Source organism: Gossypium raimondii, chromosome 3 (genome assembly GCF_025698545.1).
Source record: "Gossypium raimondii isolate GPD5lz chromosome 3, ASM2569854v1, whole genome shotgun sequence".
Lineage (NCBI taxonomy): Eukaryota > Viridiplantae > Streptophyta > Magnoliopsida > Malvales > Malvaceae > Gossypium > Gossypium raimondii.
In genome coordinates this window covers 6,291,976-6,311,935 of record NC_068567.1, presented here as the reverse complement: position 1 = coordinate 6,311,935, position 19,960 = coordinate 6,291,976, and the positions used below count along the sequence as shown (strand labels likewise).

At 40.3% G+C, this 19,960-nt stretch overlaps 2 protein-coding genes across 2 annotated transcripts; both read right to left on the bottom strand.

Moving 5' to 3' along the window:
* Positions 1-1,728: 1,728 nt before the first annotated feature.
* On the bottom strand, positions 1,729-3,681 carry LOC105795638 (uncharacterized). The gene is made up of 3 exons (XM_012625324.1): positions 2,750-3,681; positions 1,942-2,170; positions 1,729-1,824 (listed from the first exon to the last, which is right to left on the bottom strand). Exons 1-3 carry the CDS (start codon positions 3,679-3,681, stop codon positions 1,729-1,731), a joined length of 1,257 nt encoding a protein of 418 aa, XP_012480778.1.
* Positions 3,682-5,707: 2,026 nt separating this feature from the next.
* Positions 5,708-7,180, bottom strand: LOC128039891 (uncharacterized). Its single transcript, XM_052628813.1, has 2 exons — positions 6,623-7,180; positions 5,708-6,523 (listed from the first exon to the last, which is right to left on the bottom strand). The coding sequence occupies exons 1-2, from the start codon at positions 7,178-7,180 to the stop codon at positions 5,708-5,710; spliced, it is 1,374 nt and encodes a 457-aa protein (XP_052484773.1).
* Between the last annotated feature and the right edge of the window lie 12,780 nt (positions 7,181-19,960).

The window sequence follows — 19,960 nt, the reverse complement described above, 5'->3', positions numbered from 1 at the left end:
TCGATCTACTTCACCACCAGTATGGGAAGACAATATCTGTTTTTTTCGATCTACTTCACGCCAATACATGAAGACAAGATCTGCTTTTTCTGATCGATTCCACTGTCGACCATGGGAATAGAATTACTAGCTTCAATATACTCCACTGCAACCTCAGGGAGGTAAAATCTGCCATCTTTGATCTGCTCCACTACTGCTTAGGGAGGCAAGATCTGTAATCTTCAATTTGTTCAACTGCAATGTTGGGGAAACCAAATCCGCCGTCGTAGCTTCAATTTGTTCCACCGCACCGTCAGGGAAGTAAGATCCGCCGTCGTGGCTTCAATCTTTTAAATCGTAAGATCAGGGAAACCAGATCCGCCATCGTAGCTTCAATCTACTCCGCTGTACTGCTAAGGAAGTAAGATCTACCGTTGTGGCTTCAATCCTTTAAATCGCAATATCAGGGAAACCAGATCCGCCGTCGTAGCTTCAATCTGCTCCGCTGTACTGCTAAGGAAGTAAGATCCGCTGTTGTGGCTTCAATCCTTTAAATCGCAATATCAGGGAAACCAGATCCGCCGTCGTAGCTTCAATCTGCTCCGCTGTACTGCTAAGGAAGTAAGATCCGCCGTTGTGGCTTCAATCTTTTAAATCACAATATCAGGGAAACCAGATCCGCCGTCGTAGCTTCAATCTGCTCCGCTGTACTGCTAAGGAAATAAGATCCGCCGTTGTGGCTTCAATCTTTTAAATCGCAATATCAGGGAAACCAGATCCGCCGTCGTAGCTTCAATCTGCTCCACTGTACTGCTAAGGAAGTAAGATCCGCCGTTGTGGCTTCAACCTTTTTACTTTTCAACCTGCTCTATTGTTACTCAGGGAGACAAGGCTTTATGATTTCATCGATCTGCTCTCTGTGGAACATGACCTGTATGACTCACTTTATGAGCCTAATTATGCCTAATGATTAGGATGTCATGATCAAATGAATCAAATGCTCATAACTAGGCGTGTATGAATGACATTTGAATGTTATGTCATGAAAAATGCATATTAAATGTTTAAAGTCATTATTGCTCATTAAGGCTTCCTTTGTGGCAACAATGCTTCGTCAAAACTTGAAAATTTTAATCTTGACTCTTGACTCCTAGATATCTCCGACCTTTTAACCCGGTGAAGGTCTAAACAATAGTCCTGTTTCAGGTTCCTGAGCTGTTTAAAGATTTCTAGAGTAATATGAAAAACTTCTATTGTGAAAGTTTTACTAGTCCATTAATCGTCATTCTAATGCAACATGCTTGCGAAAAGATCATAACGATGAATAAAACAAAGTTAATTTGGGGGCACAGCCCGCAATGAATTGTCAATGATAGAGGAATTGTCTGGGGACATTTATATTGAAAAAGAATGAAATATTCTAAAACAACGAATACAAATACTATGATCAAGTGCCCCAGATATCTCTGCTTGAATTTCTCTATACAACTTTTCGAAGACCCTTCTGAACTCAACACGTGTTTAGGAGATTCACAGTAGTTTGTTGATGCCCCAAGATGTCGTCTATTCCTTTCTGCCGATTTAGGTATAGCACGTGCCAATCAAAATTTGAGCCGCCCTTTTTGGGTTTTCAACTCAAATCCCCTTTGGTCTTAAGGTGCCCTTTGCGGGTTTTCACCCTAGCCTCTCCATTTTTTTTTTGGAATCAAAGCGCCCTTTGCGGGTTTTCACCTTGGTTCCTTCCCTTCTTCAAGTAAAGCATCTCTTGACTGAATCTGAATTTACTGGATTAGGCAAGGTTCTTCCATCCATTTCAGCCAGGATCAGGGCTCCTCCAGAAAAGGCCTTTTTGACAACATAAGGACCTTCCCAATTCGGCATCCATTTCCCCCTAAAATCTTTTTGTAGAGGAGTAATTTTTCTCAACACCAGGTTCCCCTCGTGAAATTCTCTAGGTCAGACCTTCTTGTTGTAGGCTCGCATCATTCTTTTTTGGTACATCTGACCATGCTGAATAGCCTTTAGTCTTTTTCCCTCTACCAAGTTCAACTGGTCGTATCGAGACTGAACCCATTTTGCTTCATCCAAATGTAGCTCGGTCAAAACCCGGAGAGAAGGGATTTCAACTTCGATGGGCAAGACTGCCTCCATGCCATAAACTAAGGAGAAAGGCGTTGCCCCGGTGGAGGTCCTGATTGACGTTCGATAAGCAAGGAGGGCAAACGACAACTTCTCATGCCAGTCCCTGTAAGTCTCAGTCATCTTCCCCACAATCTTCTTTATATTTTTATTGGCCGCCTCCACTGCACCATTCATTTTTGGGCGATACGGCGACGAATTGTGATGTCTGATCTTGAATTGACTACAGACTTCTGCTATGGAGCTGTTATTCAAGTTCAACGCATTGTCGGATATGATTCTTTCAGGCATTCCATACCGACATATGATCTCCCTTTTCAAGAACTTACTGACTGATGACTTTGTAACGTTAGCATACGAAGCAACCTCTACCCATTTGGTGAAGTAGTCAATAACCACGAATATGAAACGATGCCCATTTGAAGCCTTCGACGATATTGGCCCGATGACATCCATACCCCACATGGAGAAAGACCATGGAGAAGTCATGACATGAAGAGGTGAAGGAGGTGCATGCATTTTATCACCATAGATTTGACATTTATGGCACTTTTTGGAATAATTAATGCAATCTCCTTCCATAGTGGACCAGTAATACCCAAATCTCATAATCTGTCTAGCCATTGTGAACCCACTGGAATGCGTTCCACAGATGCCCTCATGGATTTCCTCCAGGATTTTCTTTGCTTCCACGGCGTCCACACATCTTAACAGAACCTGATCTTTTCCCCTCTTGTATAAGATCTCTCCATCTAAGACGTAATCAATGGCTAATCTTCTCAGAGTTCTCTTTTCATTCTCTGTTGCTTGGCCAGGATACTCACGATTTTTTACATATCGTAGTATATCTTGATACCAAGGACTATCATCGATTTCTCCTTCTTCAATATTGTAACAATGAGCCGGGTCTTCATAGATACTCATTTGGATTGGCTTCATATCCTCATATCTGTTCACCTTGATCATGGAAGCTAAAGTAGCTAGTGCATCGGCCATCTGGTTCTTATCTCGTGGGAGATAGCAAAAAGTGATGTCCTCAAACTCTTTAATCAATTCAAGGACCAACTTTCGATAGCTGACTAATTTGGGATCTCTCGTCTCCCACTCACCCTTGAGCTGATATATCACCAATGCTGAATCTCCATAGACCTCTAATACTTTGATTCCTCGCTCTATGGCTGCACGAATACCCATGATGCACACTTCGTATTCTGCCATATTGTTTGTGCAATCAAAATCCAATTTGCAAGTGAAAGGATAATGATCACCATTCAGGGATACTAAGACTGCCCCAATTCCATTGCCCACAGCATTCGAGGCTCCATCAAAGTTTAGCTTCCAACTGTGGCCTTTTTGGGGATTTTCTTCAGTAGCGACTATACACAACAAGTCTTCATTTGGAAAATCAAAACTTAACGGTTCGTAATCTTCCAAAGCCCTACTAGCCAGAAAGTCAGCTATTGCGCTCCCTTTTATAGCTTTTTGGCTCACATAGACAATATCAAATTCAGACAGTAAGATCTGCCATCGGGCCATCCTCCCATTCAAAGCGGTTGACTCCATCATATACTTTAACGGGTCTAACTTTGAGATTAGCCAAGTCGTGTGGTATAACATATACTGTCTTAACCTCCGAGTTGTCCAAATCAAGGCATAACATAGCTTCTTAATAGGCGAATATCTCATTTCACAGTCAGTGAATTTCTTGCTGAGATAATATATCGCCCTTTCTTTTCTCCCCGTTTCATCATGTTGGCCTAGCACATACCCCATGGAATTATCAAATACTGTTAGATACAATATCAGGGGCCTATCTGGGCTAGGCGGTGACAGCACTGGAGTATTAGACAAATACTGCTTCACCTTGTTAAAGGCTTCTTCGCATTCTTCATCCCAAGTACCAGGATTATGTTTCTTCAGAAGACGAAATATAGGATCACATTTCTCAGTCAGGTGTGAAATGAACCTAGCGATGTAATTCAGTCTTCCGAGGAAACTTCGAACTTCTTTCTGAGTGCGAGGTGGAGGTAAATCTCGTATTGCCTTGACTTTGTCTGGGTCAATCTCGATTCCCTTTTCACTGACTATGAAGCCTAGCAACTTTCCTGACCTGGCCCCAAAAGTGCACTTCGCTGGATTAAGCTTGAGTTGGAACTTTCTCAATCTTAAGAATAACTTTCTCAAGACCCGCACATGTTCGTCCTCCGTTCTAGATTTCGCGATCATATCATCAACGTAAACCTCGATTTCCCTGTGCATCATGTCATGGAACAAGGCCACCATAGCTCTTTGGTATGTCGCTCCTGCATTCTTCAATCCGAACGACATCACTTTATAACAAAACGTCCCCCATAACGTAATGAACGTAGTCTTTCTCATGTCCTCGGGATGCATCTTTATTTGATTATACCCAGAAAAACCATCTATGAAGGAAAACAATGAAAAGCCCGCCGTATTGTCTACCAATGTGTCGATGTGGGGCAATGGAAAATTGTCCTTTGGACTAGCCTTGTTCAAATCCCTGTAATCCACGCACATTCGTACTTTCCCATCTTTCTTCGGAACTGGTACGATGTTGGCCACCCACTCAGAATACTTGACTTCTTGCAGAAATCCAGCATCAAACTGCTTTTGGACCTCCTCCTTTATCTTCAACACAATATCAAGCCTCATCCTTCTGAGCTTTTGCTGCACTGGCTTACAATCTTCTCTTATAGGAAGACGATGGACTACGATGTTGGTACTCAACCTCGGCATATCCTGATATGACCATGCAAACACGTCCTTGAACTCTCGGAGTAATTCGATGAGGTCTTGTCTTGTCTTTGCAGAGATATCCGACCCGATCTTCACCTCTTTACCTTCCTCCAAGCTCACAATTTCTATTGATTCCCTGTGGGGTAGGATTTGTTTCTCGGCCCTTTCTACCATCTTCAACAAGTCAGGAGACAAAACACAGTCTTCGTCATCCTCAAAATCATGCGATCCCTCTAAACACATATTTCATTCAAAAGGAGACTCTAAATTTGTAAGAGTGACATTCGTATCATTGATATCGTAGGACCTGTTATAAAAACAATATGGATTCAGGAATTTGTTCGGTGCAATATGGTCATGAATGAAATGCAAGTGTAGTTTGGAAAAAGATTCAAAATAACTGCTCTTATGGAAAGAATGATTTGCTCCAAAAATAACTACAAACATGAACTTTATTAAAATAACGATTTTCTGGACATGAGCCTATTTCACAAAGGAATCCTTATCACTTCTAGGCTAAAAAGCAATAAGGGTGTTCTGGACATTACTCTGAGGAAATCCTAAAGACTACAGGTATTTCTTCTGTAGTCCAGTTGTTTAGCTCTCTTTTCGACTCATAAGGACGAATATCCAGCAAAGTTCTTCCTCCCGTCGCTTCTTCATACACGGCATGAATACCCTCTAACTCCGTGTTAATGCTTCTGCCCCCTAGCATTCCTGGATAGACAAATCCTCCCGATACAAAAGTCTTGGATAGGTGAGGAAAGGTCATGGGTTCCCATTCAACTTCATCCCCTGTCAAGCGAGCCCTTCTCCTCGCTCGCTTCTTTTCCTACTCTATCCTCTTCTGCCTAGCATCTGGCTTGTATCCTAAGCCAAAACGGTCCTGCTTGCCCTTCAATACTGGGACCTCGACTCGACCCTGAAGATATCTCCCCAATTCTTTCCCTGGCAAAGCTCCTTTTCCAACTGTCAATTGCAGCCCCATCTTTGTGGTCTTTGATATTCTCGGCATCGGGATCTTGTTTCCCTCAAAGATGAATGTTGTATTTACGAACTCTAAGGAACGGAAAGAGCACTCGATTGCATCATCACCCGTCTCCAAATAAGGTGCATCGTTAGTCACAAATGCAATGATATCCTCCTCAGTATCTATCGTCACTACCCGGCCTTCTGACACCAGCTTCAATTTTTGATGTAACGATGACGGTACCGCACCTGCTGAATGAATCCACGGCCTTCCTAATAGGAAACTGTAAGAAGGCTTGATATCCATAACCAAGAAGTCTACCTCATAGACAGTTGGGCCAATTAACAAGGGTATGTCAACTCTTCCCATGACTTTCCTCTCGGTGCCATCAAATGCACTCACCACATTCTGACACAATTTCATATGTGAACTATCCACAGGTAGCCTGAGCGTGGATAGAGGCAATACATTCAGTGCCAACCCGTTGTCTACCAGAACTCCCGGTAATATACACCCTTTACACCTTGCAGTGATGTGTAAAGCTCTAGTAGATCCCATACCCCCAGGTGGTATTTCGTCATCGCTGAAAGAGATGAAGTTATCAGCGCTTATATTGCTGACCAGTCGATCCAACTTGTTAACAGAGATATCGTCGGCCACATAAGTTTCATTTAGCACCTTCAGTAGTGCATTTTGATGTCCCTCCGAGTTCAAGAGTAAAGCTAGCACAGATATGCGAGCTGGTTGTTTGTCTGATTGCTCCACAACGCATCAGACTTCGCTATGCTTTATGAACTTCAAGAACTCTCTAGCTTCCTCCTCCTTGATTGGTTCATTGATCAACAATTCAGGTTCGACCGCCTTCTTCTTCCTTCCAATCGAAGTTTCTTCTCTTATTGGCTCTACTCGAGCCTTCACCTGTTCGTCATGCCCTCCTTCATCATGGTCCTCTTTATTAATCACGTCCTCCTTCCCCGGGATTGTCACATTACAATTGTAATTCCAAGGAACCCTCCTGTTATCCTTGTAAGTAAACACGGTCGGTTTTTGAATGATAACCGTTGGTGTTATTCGTGCCCCAACCTCACTGTTCTGAGGTCGCGAGATGATGACCACAGGACGGTTAGCCTTCGGGACTCCCAACGCCAACTCTGACGTGCATACATGACTCTCCCTCTGAATTCCTTCACAAAATTCCACCTCCTTGTTATCCATCATACCCTGTACCAAGGCTCTGAACTCCGTACACTCTTGGATTTCATGCCCCATTTCACAGTGGAACTCACAGTAGTTCTTCCTCTTCTCACAGCTTTCTTCTGAAACAATTAGCCCCATTTTCACCATCTCTTTCCAGACCTATCTCAAAGGAGTCTTCACGTCCGCAATGTCTGCCTTGATTTTTCTGTCCTCGCCCATCATATTTATTCCGCTGTCAGTATGATTTGGTAATAGATTTTCTGCTTTGGTGGCTTCATCAAATTTAACGACACCCATACCAATGAGCCTTTCAACCAACTTCTTGAAGGCGGTACAGTTTTCTATGGAATGCCCCGTGATTCCCGCATGATAGTCACACTGTGCATTTGCGTCGTACCATTTGGGGTACGAGGGCTATAAGGGCTTCAGATAGAAAGGGGAAACTACATGTGTGTCGAATAAGTTTCGGTATAATTCCCTGTACGACATAGGAATTGGCGTGAATTGGGGCCTCTTCGTATTTCGCCTTGTACCAACCTCTTGTCTCGACGAGCTTTGCTGATTGGCAGCCATCTTTCCTGGCTGACTCACTGTTACTGACTTCGAGTAACTCTTGTTGTACGTGCTCACGTTGTTCACCTCGTTTTCCTTCCTCTTCGAAGTCGATCTTCTGTTACTCTCTCCAGCATCGATCTTCCCACTCCTGATGGTGTTCTCAATCATCTCGCCATTCATGACTATGTCAGGAAAGCTTTTTGTGGCACTTCCTAACATATGTGTAATGAACGGTGCCTTCAGGGTGTTAATGAACAACATGGTCATTTCCTTTTCCAAGAGCGGTGGCTGAACTTAGACTGCGACCTCCCTCCATCTCTGTGCATACTGCCTGAAGCTTTCACTCGGCTTTTTCTCTATGTTCTGAAGGGTGATTCTGTCAGGAGCCATGTCAGTCACATGACTATATTGTTTCATGAACGATTGTGTCAAGTCCCTCCATGATCCAATCGTGGCACGACTCAACTGATTGTACCACTTGGATGCTGCCCCAGTAAGGCTATCTTGGAAACAGTGTATCAAGAGTTGGTCGTTGTTAACATAACCCGTCATTCGCCTGCAGAACATGGTGATGTGAGCTGCTGGGTAGCTTGTCCTATTGTACTTTTCAAACTCAGGCATCTTAAAATTATGAGGGAGTACTAAATCTGGCACTAAACTCAGCTCTTTCGCGTCAATGCCTCGATAACTCTCAGCAACCTCCATCGCCTTGAACTTCTCTTCGAGCCACCTGCATCTTTCTTCCAACTGGTTTGGTAACTCTTCCTTCACTCTTTCCTTCTCAACCACTTCATCGAAGTCAGGGATGATAGAGTTAATAGGATTGTTTTCGGGATTAAAACCCGGCCCAGTTTGGAGGTTCGAAATACCAGCTCGAAATTGCTGAGGCATGATGGTGACAGTAGATTTACGCGGGTATTCAGCTTGAGCTCGCTCATGTGGAGGGGTGAAACCTGGAGGATAGAAAAGTTCATCATCATTTCCCTCATTGACATCTGCCATGGGGCCCTTTCCTTTGTCACCTCCCTTAGTTATCAGTCGGGTTAACTTTGCCACTATATCCTCTTGAGATTCCCAGTTTTCTCAGACATTTCTTACTTCATCTTGTCTAACCGCTCCTGCATTTGTAGCTGAAGCCGGTCTTACATCTCCTTCTGGTGCTGTTCGAGCTTTTCTAATATCTGATCCATATCTTTTGTCTTTTCTCGAGTGCCGTATCGGTGTTGGATTGGTTGGTTGGTTTCCAGGTTAACTGAGCAATAATTTAATTAATTAGGATCAATTAAAGGTTTTGAATGCATATGATGCGATGCATGAGATGAATGCAAGAAAGGCGTTAATTATGATTCAATTCCACTTGGAAAACTTTATTAGAAAACAAATCCCTTTACATAGAATAAAGTACAAATATGACTTCGCCCTAATACTTAAGACCTTGATTTTTTGAAGCAACGAGGCTAACTCCCATCCCCGGTCTGACTCTATTTCATACTTTACGCTCAATGTGTCAGCTTGTACTGCCAGAGTTTGTAAGTGATCAGCTACTTCTCGAATCTGAACCAAGGCTTGTCCCATAGCACGATCCCTGCTTCTGACCTGATTCTGGAGATAGTGAAGCTGTTCACTTTGATGGTCTTTGTTTGCCTCCAAATACTCAATCCTGGCTTCACCGTTCTGTAATGCCACTTCTAGTTCTTCTATAGTTTTCTTCATTTGCTCGATTCTGCTTAAACTTGCTTGAAGTTCCACCACTGAATTACGATTTCGGTATTGATGAACAATCTTCTCAAGTTCGGCCACTCTAGCCCTTAGTTTATCCCTTTCATCTTGATTTTCTAACAAACTCTTCTCAAGCGATCTATTTTGCATCTGGGCTTCTTGGAATCTTTCTTCCCATCTACCAGCCTTGGTTTTTTCTTCTTGAACCTCTTGACGCCATTGCTCTAAGGTTTTTCCCAACCCAGCGGTTCTTACTGACAGACGTAGTCTCTTATAATCCGTCTTCAAGCTGTTTAGATCTTCCTCAACTTTGCGCTTCCCTTTTCTCAGGCCTTCAGTTTCCTGCTTTTGAGCATCTATGTCCAACTTTAAATTCACCTTTTCTTCCTCTATTTGCTCTATTTTCTTCTCTAATTCTGCATTCCTTCTTTCGAGGTCTTGTTTTATGATTTCCAGCTCAGAAGGGACGACGCGCAAATGCTCCTCTATCGACTGACTATTTTCTGAACTTGGCCCAGGAATGCTGTTATTAATCCTCTTAACACGCCATTCGTTATATTCAGAAGTTGTCATTGGACCCACGGCTAATCTCTTCATTCGGCGAGTCTGATTCCACGCATTGGCCATCTCACGAGCTTTCCTTTTGTAGCCATCATCCTTATATGAGAATTCACACTCAGCTAGTCATTGAGTGGTAGGCACAAACTATCTTGACCGGTATTGTCTTAATACTAGCAATGGGGCATAACCCACAGCTCCCCAAATCCCGAGTAATGGAACCCAGTCAAAGTCCCCACACCGATATAGGATATCATCTGGAAGTAACCACGGAGCTCTCCACTCAACGTTCTCCTCTTGCAGATTCTGAAAGATTGCCATCCATTTCTCCTCTGTAATATCATCTCTCCTTAATGTAGCCACTATCTCTTTCAACGGTGAATAACTTTCAGAGAAGACCTGATATGAAACCTTATCAACCTTCCAAAAGTGGCTATGGAACCACCCGAGTAATAGCTGCGCACATCCAATAAATCTGCCTTCTCCCGTTCTTCGACATGCATTTAATGACCTAAAGGTTTCTGCCAAAATCACCGGAACTGGCGTAACTCCCTTATCAAGTCGATCAAATAATCAGTGACCGCCTCATCAATATGTCCCAAAATCTTAAGAAACACAATTAGGCCATATATACTCAAAGCAAAGACATCTACATTCTTCCTTACATCTGGGTGTGCTAAAATGAGGTCCCTCAAACTTTTCCAGGGAATACACCTGCTATCCCCTTTTTGCTTAATCCGAGCCGTAACCCACTGCTCACTCATCCCTGTTACATTTATCAGCTTCTTCAAGAAGGTCGGTACATTTACTACTTTCGAATAAATTCTATCTACCTAAACCTTCGAACACTGAAGTAAAGCTGTGTACTCCTCTATCGTAGGCACCAAATCAACCTTCCCGATTGTGAAACAACTGCAGGCCGGATTCCAAAACTGGGCAAGAGCTCGAAACAAACGCTTGTCTACCTTCATGTCAAGTAAATAAGGCAAATCCCCATAATTCAAATAGAATAACTGCCTAACCTCATTATCCCATTGATCCCAAATCCCCTTCAACTCCTGCAAGTTGTTCTGAGCTACACTAACACGAGTGAAGTCCCATAACTCTGATACGTATCCCACGGCCAAACTATCACCTTTTTCAAGCTGTATCTTCTCAGACTAGGTCCGGACAGCCGCATTGTCTTCCACTCTATCAAGAAACCCATTTCCCATGATAAACTTTCTATATGGCAACCGAATATGAACCAACGCCTTTACAATGAAATGTCATGCAATCATGATGTCATGCAATCAAAGCAAAATAAAACAAGTCAGTATCACATGGCAAGAACACTTATTAGGAATCTACTAGGGTTTTGGAGTAGTTCTACCTAAGGCAAGTTCCTAAAGCTCACTATATGAGGTTTAGTTTCTAGAATAAGGGTACCCCAACCAGCAGATTCCTCGATCCTCACCCATTATAGGCTCATATAGATCGAGTTCAGTTCAGGGGGACACATATCCCTATGGCTGCACAGAGATGAAAATCTCACGAAGACATAGGTACGGATGTATCCCGGAAGCGATCCACTACCCTGCACGGAGGTGAAAACCTCACGAAGGACTAGTTTCTCGCTCCCACTTAAGGGCGAAATGCAAAGTTTCCAAAATACCATGATAAAACATCAATGAGCGCAAAGGGAACTCATGAATTTTTTAAAAAACTTTTGATTTTTTGACACAAAGACAAATACGATCAGTTTATGGCTCGACTCTCTAAAAGTCCCCAGCGGAGTCGCCAAGCTGTCGAAACCGTTTTTTTGAAAAACAAAAATTTTAGTTGTCGACTTAAAAAATAAAACTGGAGTCGCCACCGATCCTTTATTAACGTGTGATCGGCCCACCTTAAAAATAATTTTGGTCTGCGAAATTTGAGAAAACAGGCTCGGAAGTCAGTTACGCACGAGGAAGGATTAGCACCCTCGTAACGCCCAAAATTGGTACCAAATTGATTTTTTTAATGCCTTGGTGTCGAAAATTTGAAAAGATTTTAAGGAAACTTTTTATCTCATGAATGGATTAAAATAATAGGACAATTCTTATTTCAAAGAAATAAAACACCACACTCAGTAAGTTAGGGCACAATGTTTTTAAATATTCAAAATACCCGAATATTGCCTTTTGTTTTTGAAAATTCTTATTTCGAGAAGAAAATGTCATGACCAGTAAGTTAGGACCCAACATTCTGAATTCCCGAGAATACGCTTTTATTTAAAATTTGTGAATTTGTTGCAAAACAAATACTTGGCTTCCTAAATTCATCGAAAAATAATCGCGATCCAGTAAGTTAGGACACGACCTTTCACGAGAACCATGAACGCCAAATATTTTGGAATTTATAAAGTATGACGATTTAAATACTTTGGGAAAAGCAAAATATATTTTTAAAAGGGAGGCTAAAAAAAGGGTTAACGTATAACATGAAACGGATATCCTGATTTCAAACATGTATGAACAGATGTTTACAAATATATACAAGTAATTATAATATTCAAATCAATTTACAGATATGTGCCCGCATATATATCCAACACGCATACAAGAATACATGTAAAGTGAAGGAATGTAATACATCGAATAAAAGCAGATGAAATACATGTGTGAAAATAAAATAAAAGTATAAAAATACGTATTTATAAGGAAAAAATTCAAAAACAAAAGTATGTATATAAAAGAACATTTGTATGTACAAAAATATATATATATTTAAAATCTTTTAAAATATATGTATGTATATTATCTAAAACATGCGTGTATATATACAAATAATAATAATAATAATAATAATAATAATAATAAATATTTTAAAATAATAAAAATAAGAAAAACTAGCTAAAATGGACCGAATTGAATTTAAAAAAAAAAGGGCAAATTTTGAATAAATTTAAAAAAGAAAGGACCCAATTAAATGCACGCGTAACAATGGAGGACCAAAAGGAAATTATCCGTCCTTCCAAAACGCCACAAGACAAGGACCAAATTGAAATAAAAATAAACTATCGGCCCAATTTCTAAAATATGTAAAAGGATTTAATTAAAAGCTATTGAAAAGCGGAAGGGCCAATTGCTTAAAAAGACCATGTGACGTCAGAGCGCGCGGATCCTCCCCTTCGGGTCGGGTCACCGCGCGGGTTGCACCTAGCTAAAACGACGCCGTTTTGGTCTGTTACTTAAAACAGATTTTGCCCTTCAAATTCATTTGAAACCGAAGGAAAGGAAAAAACAACAAAGGCTTCTCAGGGGCTCTGCTAGGGTTTCACCCCTAGCGTCATCGCGCCGCCGTCCAACACGCCTTCGCCACGAGCCTCAGCCCTCCGCCGGACCTCCGATTTAAGCGCGACGAACGAGGGCTTCATCGGCGTAGCTTCAAAGGTAACCCCTCATCCTTCTCTTGTATTTTTTTTAAAAAAATGAAATATAAGAATAAAGCCTATATTTAAAAAAAATTCACATTAAAATCGTAGGTGTTTCCTTATGTATTTCTCTGTGTATTTTTGTTAACCAATTCCTCCCTCTTTACATGTTAAAAATGGCCTTTTATAGGCCGAAAAAAGAAACAAAAATACAATTATTTTGCTTGCTTTTTCTTTTTGGACTCTTTGAGTCCGTTTTTGCAGGGAATCGTGAAGCAAACGGCGCGGGGGAGGCCGAGACGTGAGGCGATTGGGCGTCTCTTGGAGATACTGGGCTTCTTGCGGCGGTCTTTCTTTGTTAGGGCTAGGGTTCTTTTTGTTTTTATTTTACTTTGGGCCAGCGTTGTTTTGGGCCACTTGTTTAATTTTGTAATGCTGGGCTAGGACCTGTTTTGGGCCAATTGGGCCTTATTACAGCTGAATAAAAATATAAAGAAGATTGTGGGGAAGATGACTGAGACTTACAGGGACTGGCATGAGAAGTTACCGTTTGCCCTCCTTGCTTATCGAACGTTAATCAGGACCTCCACCGGGGCAACGCCTTTCTCCTTAGTTTATGGCATGGAGGTAGTCTTGCCCATTGAAGTTGAAATCCCTTCTCTCCGGGTTTTGACCGAGCTACATTTGGATGAAGCAGAATGGGTTCAGTCTCGATACGGCCAGTTGAACTTGGTAGAGGGAAAAAGGCTAAAGGCTATTCAGCATGGTCAGATGTACCAGAAAAGAATGATGCGAGCCTACAACAAGAAGGTCCGACCTAGAGAATTTCACGAGGGGGACCTGGTGTTGAGAAAAATTACTCCTCTACAAAAAGATTTTAGGGGGAAATGGATGCCGAATTGAGAAGGTCCTTATGTTGTCAAAAAGGCCTTTTCTGGAGGAGCCCTGATCCTGGCTGAAATGGATGGAAGAACCTTGCCTAATCCAGTAAATTCAGATTCAGTCAAGAGATACTTTACTTGAAGAAGGGAAGGAACCAAGGTGAAAACCCGCAAAGGGCGCTTTGATTCTAAAAAAAAAAAATGGAGAGGCTAGGGTGAAAACCCGCAAAGGGCACCTTAAGACCAAAGGGGATTTGAGTTGAAAACCCGAAAAGGGCGGCTCAAATTTTGATTGGCACGTGCTATACCTAAATCGGCAGAAAGGAATAGACGACATCTTGGGGCATCAACAAACTACTGTGAATCTCCTAAACACGTGTTGAGTTTAGAAGGGTCTTCGAAAAGTTGTATAGAGAAATTCAAGCAGAGATATCTGGGGCACTTGATCATAGTATTTGTATTTGTTGTTTTAGAATATTTCATTCTTTTTCAATATAAATGTCCCCAGACAATTCCTCTATCATTGACAATTCATTGCGGGCTATGCCCCCAAATTAACTTTGTTTTATTCATCGTTACGATCTTTTCGCAAGCATGTTGCATTAGAATGACGATTAATGGACTAGTAAAACTTTCACAATGGAAGTTTTTCATATTACTCTAGAAATCTTTAAACAGCTCAGGAACCTGAAACAGAACTATTGTTTAGACCTTCACCGGGTTAAAAGGTCGGAGATATCTAGGAGTCAAGAGTCAAGATTAAAATTTTCAAGTTTTGACGAAGCATTGTTGCCACAAAGGAAGCCTTAATGAGCAATAATGACTTTAAACATTTAATATGCATTTTTCATGACATAACATTCAAATGTCATTCATACACGCCTAGTTAGGAGCATTTGATTCATTTGATCATGACATCCTAATCATTAGGCATAATTAGGCTCATAAAGTGAGTCATACAGGTCATGTTCCACAGAGAGCAGATCGATGAAATCATAAATCCTTGTCTCCCTGAGTAACAATGGAGCAGGTTGAAAAGTAAAAAGGTTGAAGCCACAACGGCGGATCTTACTTCCTTAGCAGTACAGTGGAGCAGATTAAAGCTACGACGGTGGATCTGGTTTCCCTGATATTGCGATTTAAAAGATTGAAGCCACAACAGCGGATCTTATTTCCTTAGCGATGACAATGAGCGATTGAAGCTATGACAGCGGATCTGGTTTCCCTGATATTGCGATTTAAAAGATTGAAGCCACAACAGCGGATCTTACTTCCTTAGCAGTACAGCGGAGCAGATTGAAGCTACGACGGCGGATCTGGTTTCCCTGATATTGCGATTTAAAAGATTGAAGCCACAACGACGGATCTTACTTCCTTAGCAGTACAGCGGAGTAGATTGAAGCTACGACGGCGGATCTGGTTTCCCTGATATTGCGATTTAAAGGATTGAAGCCACAACGGCAGATCTTACTTCCTTAGCAGTACAGCGGAGTAGATTGAAGCTACGACGGCGGATCTGGTTTCCCTGATCTTGCGATTTAAAAGATTAAAGCCACGACGGCGGATCTTACTTCCCTGACGGTGCGGTGGAACAGATTGAAGCTACGACGGCGAATCTGGTTTCCCCAACATTGCAGTTGAACAAATTGAATATTACAGATCTTGCCTCCCTAAGCAGTAGTGGAGCAGATCAAAGATGGCAGATTTTACCTTCCTGAGGTTGCAGTGGAGTATATTGAAGCCAGTAATTCTATTCCCATTGTCGGCAGTGGAATCGATCAGAAAAAGTAGATCTTGTCTTCATGTATTGGCGTGAAGTAGATCAGAAAAAGCAGATCTTGTCTTCTCATACTGGTGGTGAAGTAGATCGAAGATACAAGTCTTATCTCCCTGAAGTTGCAGTGGAGCAGACAAAAGTAACCAATCCTATCTCCTTGAAGTTGCAATGGAGTGGATTAAAACCGCAGATCTCATCTCTCTGAAGTTGCAGTAGAGCAGATCACATCAGATTTACCCTTAAGTTGTAACAGAACAAGTTGAAGCTATAAGTCTTATCTCCCTGAAGTTGTAGTGGAGCAGATTAAAGATAGCAGATTTTGTTCTTTTAAGAAGCGTTGGAAAAGTTGAGGCTCTGCAGGACCAAGCACAATTGGGCCCTGTAGTCTTTGCTCTATTCCCGTTACACGACAATGAGCAAAGAGGGGCAGCTGTAATAAGGCCCAATTGGCCCAAAACAGGTCCTAGCCCAGCATTACAAAATTAAACAAGTGGCCCAAAACAACGCTGGCCCAAAGTAAAATAAAAACAAAAAGAACCCTAGCCCTAAACAAAAGGAGCCACCAGAAGCCCCAGATCTCAATGAGGCGCCTAATCGCCTCACATCTCGGCCTCCCAGCGCCGCTTGCTTCACGATTCCACAAAAAACGGACTCAAAGAGTCCAAAAGAAAAAACAAGCAAAATAATTGTATTTTGTTTCTTTTTGACCTATAAAAGGCCATTTTAACATGTAAAGGGAGGAATTGATTAACAAAAATACAGAGAAATACACAAGGAAACACCTACGATTTTAAGGTGAATTTTTTTTAAATATAGGCTTTATTCTTATATTTCATTTTTTAAAAAAAAATACAAGAGAAGGGTGAGGGGTTACCTTTGAAGCTAAGCCGATGAAGCCCTCGTTCGTCGCGCTCAAATCGGAGGTCCGGCGGAGGGCTGAGGCTCGTGGCGAAGGTGTGTTAGACGGCGGCACGAGGACGCTAGGGGTGAAACCCTAGCAGAGCCCCTGAGAAGCCTTTGTTTTTTTTTTCCTTTCCTTCGGTTTCAAATGAATTTGAAGGGCAAAATCTGTTTTAAATAACAGACCAAAACGGCGTCGTTTTAGCTAGGTGCGACCCGCGCGGTGACCCGACCCGAAGGGGAGGATCCGCGCGCTCTGACGTCACATGGTCTTTTTGCGCAATTGGCCCTTCCGTTTTTCAGCGCTTTTTAATTAAATCCTTTTTACATATTTTAGAAATTGGGCCGCATAGTTTATTTTTATTTCAATTTGGTCCCTTGCTGCGCGGCGTTTTGGAAGGACGGGATAATTTCCCTTTTGGTCCTCCATTGTTACGCGCGCATTTAATTGGGTCCTTTCTTTTTTAAATTTATTCAAAATTCGCCCTTTTTTTGTTTTTAAATTCAATTCGGTCCATTTTAGCTATTTTTTCTTATTTTTTTTATTTTAAAATATTTATTATTATTATTATTATTATTATTATTATTATTACTACGTATATATACACTCATGTTTTAGATAATATACATACATATATTTTAAAAGATTTTAAATATATATATATTTTTTGTACATACAAATGTTCTTTTTATATACATACTTTTGTTTTCAAATTTTTTCCTTATAAATACGTATTTTTATACTTTTATTTTATTTTCACACATGTATTTACATGCCTTTTATTCTATGTATTACATTCCTTCACTTTACATGTATTCTTGTATGCGTGTTGGATATATATCGGGCACATATTTGTAAATTGATTTGAATATTATAATTACTTGTATATATTTGTAAACATTTGTTCATACATGTTTGAAATCAGGATATCCGTTTCATGTTATACCTTAACCCTTTTTTTAGCCTCCCTTTTAAAAATATATTTTGCTTTTCCCAAAGTATTTAAATCGTCATACTTTATAAATTCCAAAATATTTGGCGTTCATGGTTCTCGTGAGAGGTCGCGTCCTAACTTACTGGATTGCGATTATTTTTCGATGAATTTAGGAAGCCAAGTATTTGTTTTGCAACAAATTCACAAATTTTAAATAAAAGCTTATTCTCGGGAATTCAGAATGTTGGGTCCTAACTTACTGGTCATGGCATTTTCTTCTCGAAATAAGAATTTTCAAAAACAAAAGGCAATATTCGGGTATTTTGAAGATTTAAAAACATTGTGCCCTAACTTACTGGGTGTGGTGTTTTATTTCTTTGAAATAAGAATTGTCCTATTATTTTAATCCATTCATGAGATAAAAAGTTTCCTTAAAATCTTTTCAAATTTTCGACACCAAAGCATTAAAAAAATCAATTTGGTACCAATTTTGGGCGTTACGAGGGTGCTAATCCTTCCTCGTGCGTAACAGACTTCCGAGCTTGTTTTCTCAAATTTCGCAGACCAAAATTATTTTTAAGGTGGGCCGATCACACCTTAATAAAGGATCGGTGGCGACTCCAGTTTTGTTTTTTAAGTCGACAACTAAAATTTTTGTTTTTCAAAAAAACGGTTTCGACAAAGTACTTCAAATAATTTCAAGAATTCAACTCAATCAACAATTAATATTAATATAAAATTACAAAATTACCCCTAATATTTTAATATTTCACATATTAGTCCTTAAGCTCGTAACTTGAAATTTAACCATTTAACCTAAATCCAAGTTAACCGATTCTACTAGGGACCTTGGAAAACCCATAATTACCAACATTTCACATTAAAACTCATGGATTTTTACACTTTCAACAATTTAATCCCTAATCCCAAATTCATCAAAAACCACTTAACAAAACAAGTTTGTTTAACTAAGATTGATAATCTATCAACTAACATCAAAACACGTTCAAACTCAACTATGGCAAGTCCCTCAACCTTTAACAGTCATGCAAATTAATCCCCGGGCTCGAGTTCAAAAACATAAAAATTATTCAAAACAAGACTCAAAATCCTACCATGCATGGAAATTTTGCTTGACCGAAGCTCTCGCCTTTCTTAACAATGGTGAACGGTTTTAGGGCTATCAAATTAATGAAGATGATGTTTTAATTCATCTTTAATTAATAACTTTAACTTGTGTTTTATTTAATTACAAAATTAACCTCTAAAATTTATTAAAATTTCACCTAAAACCTTGCTATAACCATCCACTAACATTGAAATAGGTGATATTACCAACTACATCCTTTAATTTATACTTCTAAAGCCATTTAATCCATTTAATTACTAGAAACCATCTTTTGCACCTTTTTCAATATAGTCATTTTTACCTAATTAACTATTTAAACTTCAAATCTTAACAAAACTTTAATACAACTCTAATATAAACGTCGGAGTTGTGGTTTTGAAACCATTGTTTCCGACACCACTAAAAATGGGTTGTTACAAAAGCCGTTTATGAGGAAAGTACCTTTCGATCCAAATCAACTGAAGAAAGAAGATCCAAACTCATTTCAAGAGCAAGTCAACACGACAATTGAAGTAATTCACATCCATCCAACATCAAGCTAGATGATCCTTGGATCAAAGCCAAATTGAAGAGAAGAATCAAAGGAATATTTCTTTGTATTCAAAAACTTTTCAAGAACTTTTCAAAATTTACTCCAAAATTTCAAATATATATTATATAAAAAAGCAATAGTAATTCCAAAATTCATAATTTCTCTTCTTCTTTTTTTGCTTTCGTCCAACCTTGTCATAATTAATTTGATCTGTTTAAGTTGAATGGTTGGTTGGTGCCATCCAAATTGAAGTCGTTGATATAGATAACACACATGGACTGATAATAAAATGGGATAAACGGCCATGGTATTAAATAATGGACCACTGAGAGCTAAAGTAGGAGGGAGGAGGGAGAGTCAAACCTGGGAGCATGGAAAATTCCAGTGAGACTGATGGGTGTTTATAAAGAATCTTTCATTCCAAAATCCCAATATATTTTAGAAAATTGTAGATATTGTTGGACTGTAGTTCATGGAAGTTTCAAGTGCCGTCGGTGTATGGAGGGGACATCTCCATACTTAAATTTTTTCCTTATCA

Bases quoted from the DNA above. Each gene is read 5' to 3' on its own strand.
- LOC105795638 (XM_012625324.1), bottom strand. From the start codon at position 3,681: ATGGAGTCAACCGCTTTGAATGGGAGGATGGCCCGATGGCAGATCTTA. The intron at 2,171-2,749 runs GTTCACAATGGC...AACGTCAATCAG, and splicing joins TGTGGAACGCATTCCAGTGG to GACCTCCACCGGGGCAACGC. The intron at 1,825-1,941 runs GTCTGACCTAGA...GTTGTCAAAAAG, and splicing joins TGCGAGCCTACAACAAGAAG to GCCTTTTCTGGAGGAGCCCT.
- LOC128039891 (XM_052628813.1), bottom strand. From the start codon at position 7,180: ATGGGGCTAATTGTTTCAGAAGAAAGCTGTGAGAAGAGGAAGAACTAC. The intron at 6,524-6,622 runs GTCTGATGCGTT...GCACTACTGAAG, and splicing joins AGTTCATAAAGCATAGCGAA to GTGCTAAATGAAACTTATGT.